At 51.4% G+C, this 3628-nt stretch overlaps 1 protein-coding gene across 1 annotated transcript in view; it reads right to left on the bottom strand.

Moving 5' to 3' along the window:
• LOC104490225 (ubiquitin-conjugating enzyme E2 D2-like) overlaps window positions 1-3417 on the bottom strand; it is a gene marked incomplete at both ends in the record, with an annotated part of 8839 nt that extends 5422 nt beyond the window's left edge. Inside the window, 4 exons of the mRNA XM_010132483.1 lie at window positions 754-859; window positions 943-1020; window positions 1111-1142; window positions 3354-3417. Of these exons, the coding sequence (XP_010130785.1) occupies window positions 754-859; window positions 943-1020; window positions 1111-1142; window positions 3354-3417 (280 nt within the window). The remainder of the gene's footprint in view (window positions 1-753; window positions 860-942; window positions 1021-1110; window positions 1143-3353) is intronic.
• Between the last annotated feature and the right edge of the window lie 211 nt (window positions 3418-3628).

The raw sequence follows: 3628 nt of genomic DNA, 5'->3' as shown, positions 1-3628 counted from the left end.
CTCTTTCGCCTTTCCCTCCGTGTCCACCACCGCAGCAGCCTTCAGCCGGACAGAGAAGGCAGAACTTATGTGAGCTCAGGGAAGGGGGTGCAGTTGTGACACCCGCAAGAGGGGTACCAGGAGTCAGCTGTCTAACCAAACCACGCCTGGGAACATCACGTGTCATCAGACAGAAGAATTACAGGTGTCGGGATAACCCCAGAGCTGGACACAGCGTGGGGGTTGCTGCCACTAACTGTGATAATTGTGGCATTTAATTACAAAGACAGCGTGAAGCTACTGAGTGGAATGGTCAGGGCACGGACCCAAAACACTCCTCAACAGTCGTGGACAGATCTACAGGTTCAACAGCCAGAAAAATCACCACGATTTAAAGCTGGGGTGTTTAAAGCCTCCTGTTGACATTATCTAGATTGTTGCTTTACCAGGCAAAGGAGCTATTCCAGTGCCCCGCGAGCTCACACAGTTCACAGGGACTGTTGTCAGACACTAGATTTCATTTTACTTTTTTTTAAGTATTCAGATTGAGGCGAGGTGGCAAGATGATGCGTTTAGTGTAGCGAGGTTTAGCTAACCCACTGGCAAAGCTGCTGCGGTTTCCCTATGGTCACAGGGAAACTGGACGTGCTCAGGAGCTGGATGGAGTCACAGAGCCGAGGAGCCACCACAGAGACGGCTGACAGCAGATCCTACATTCTACACCCAAGTCAGAGATTCCTCTCAACAGAGTAAAACAAAGCAGTGTGGAGGTACCTTTTGAAATAGTTAGTGCTGGGGACCACTGTGACCGTAGAATATCGAGACAGATGCTGCCATTACTGTTAATATTTGGATGGTAGATTCTGGTCGTAAATGCGACCTGCAGAAGAAGGAGAGTTTCAGTGCGGGCTCACAAACACACGTCACGCAGTAACGAAGAGATTCACAGGACAAGCCACTCACCTTAGGTGGTTTGAAGGGATAATCTGTTGGGAAGTGAATTGTCAAGAAAAATACTCCACCTTGATAGGGACTGTCATTCTGTTAACAAAAGAGAGTCATGGCAGCGTCAGGAGTCGTTGCAAGACGACCAGCCATAAAAAGCTACGAACATCGATTCTCTGTACTTACTGGTCCCATTATTGTGGCTTGCCAGTGGAACACTGAAAAAGAGAAAGATTTACTTCAGTTTGGAGAAGATCAAGCAGTGAACGACTTTCTTCCAGACAAAGCAGCACAGAAGTCTGTTTTAGAAACGAAGCCACCCGATGGGCTGCACGAGGGAAGCTCACGGGGTTCCTGTGCCAGCCCAGGCAAAAAGCACCAGCCTCACCAGTGAGGTGTGAGACAGTACCACGGGAAGTTCCCCCTGCGTGGATGTCACCAACACTGTGCCCTCAGAACAGGGAGCTGCACAGAACACTCCAGTTATTGCAAGGTCAGTGTTGATGGAATAATTCAGTGTAAACCGAGTCAAGAAGCCCAGACAGGGGCTCCTGGGTCCACATGGAGAGTTCACCCATTCTGCGAGGGTACAGGCAGCTTCCCAGCAGGTCCCTATTGCCTGTGGCAGGACACCGAGAAACCTCAAACGTGAGGACACAGGGGTGGCAGAACCCCAGCCATGAAGAGCGTGGTGAACTGCAGAAAAGCCACCAAGAATTTCACAGGCATCAGCAGAGTCTGGTGAGGTTCACTGTGGCTGCGCTGGAGCATGCGGCCAGTGCTGGACCCCGACTCGTGCACCGAGAAGGGCAGCTGACAGAACCACCCCAGTGGGGACTGAGCCTGAATGCTTCAGCAGCCAGGAGGGGGGTCTGGAAGGGGACTAAGCCACCATGTGCACAGAGCACCCTGGAAGTGGACCAGTGGAATCCAGCCCCAAAACAAAAGCCAAAGGTGGGTGGACGAGAGCTAAAGCTCCATTACCAAGAGACAGACAACCCCGTCCCCACAGGATGGGCAGAAACGGCTCTTCGCTTTGCCAAGTTTATGAACTACAAGGACGAGAAGCTCAGAACTGGGGGCAGTTTCCATCAGCTGGACTAGCCACAAGACACCACACTGAAGTGCAGCATGTCCTGAACTCTGAGATGCATCATTGTGACAAGCACCCGCAGCAGACCTGGAGCACAGGGCCCTCGGAGAAGGCGCCCTTCCCCTGTTGCCCACTTCCACACGCTCAAGCACTGCTCTTGACAGTGAGAGTCATTCATTAGAGGCCTCTGAAAGGTGGCACAAGGAGAACTGAGCATTGCCTTAAACCTTTCTGTGCTCAGTAATAACTTTCCATTATAAGCGTTCACCAGTTTACGTCACCACCATCTTCATGACCCCTGACAGACTCTGGAAACCGTGAAGTAGTTCACCATGGCACAAACCACACTGGCTAATCGAAGGAAAAGCCTCAGACTGGCTCCAGATCTTCGTGATTTCCCTTCCACAAAGCCACAGGCTGCTTGGAAGTACTATTTTGAAAGCAGAAATAAGCTGTGGAGCAACTAGAAGCAGTCTGACTCTACTGCTTCTCCAACCCTCACGGCTCAAAGCGGATGGTAGAACATCACCTACCGCTCAGAAAAAGCAGTGGCCACATAAACACCATGAAGTCACAGGATATTACCTGGCCCTTCTTCCCCAGGCCAAAACACACAACAGGACAGATCATCTTCTGATAAAACATTATTGGACAAAAAATATCCAGGGTAGGACTTTAAAGAATAACTGATCCACTTCTGCTTTAATGCAGCTCCTCGAGCCGCCAAAGGACGGAACTGCAAAGCCCACAGCAGGTGAACCTGGCCCAGGAAAGCCAACCAGCTGCTGTCAGGCCAAAATCCTGTCCTGGGCTGCACCTTCTGTGGAAGCTGGCAGGGCCAGCTGCTTGGAGGGGAGTCTTCAGAGCTAAGAGCATTTAAGGATGTTTGTACCCAGCTCATACCCAAATGGCTGTGTCGAATCAAGCGCCACAGTAGCAGATGGTTTCACTTCTCTAGGACTACAGGACTGCCCCGCACACAGTTCAGGTACTGAAGGAGCTCAGAAAACCCCACACTGCCGCTCACGGGTTTGGCCACTGGGCTCCTGCCCTTTGCTAACTCTCAGAAGCCAGAAGGGTTAATTCTGAGGGTGCAACTTAAGATGTTCTCAGTGCACAGCTGCCTGATCAATAAAACAGGAATAATGCAGAGCTCTGGTGAAGCGCGAGGATTAAGAGATGTAGAAGGGCCACAAATCTAAGAGGAGCACGTGGAGTAGCACCTAGTTCTCTAATCAAGAGCCAGAAGGATTTGCGTTGTTGAGGAACTGGACTTCCCGTTGGAGAAGGGGAGAAGCTGGAGACCACAGGTGTTCGCTGCTGGTGAGGTACTTACTGTCATCACCGACGGGCCCTGCCGAACACTGCGCTGGAGGATCACGTGCCAGGTCATTCAACTCCTGAAAAACAGCAACAATTTACTCATTTCATTTCAGAGCCGATTGTGTCATGGCTAGAACTGGCTGCTGTTCTGCTCATGAATGCTCCTGTTCACAGGTTTCCTGAAACCACAAGAGCAGCTACACCACAAAACTGACAGCCAGGACCCCAGAGCGCCAAGCGGCACCTTTGACCTGGGCACTGTGCCTGGCACGCGCCTCGGGCGCCTCT

The sequence above is a fragment of the Buceros rhinoceros genome, unplaced genomic scaffold (genome assembly GCF_000710305.1).
Source record: "Buceros rhinoceros silvestris isolate BGI_N320 unplaced genomic scaffold, ASM71030v1 scaffold16863, whole genome shotgun sequence".
Taxonomy (NCBI): Eukaryota; Metazoa; Chordata; class Aves; order Bucerotiformes; family Bucerotidae; genus Buceros; species Buceros rhinoceros.
The sequence above is the reverse complement of the archived record's forward strand: the minus strand, read 5'-3'. Positions and strand labels throughout refer to the sequence as shown.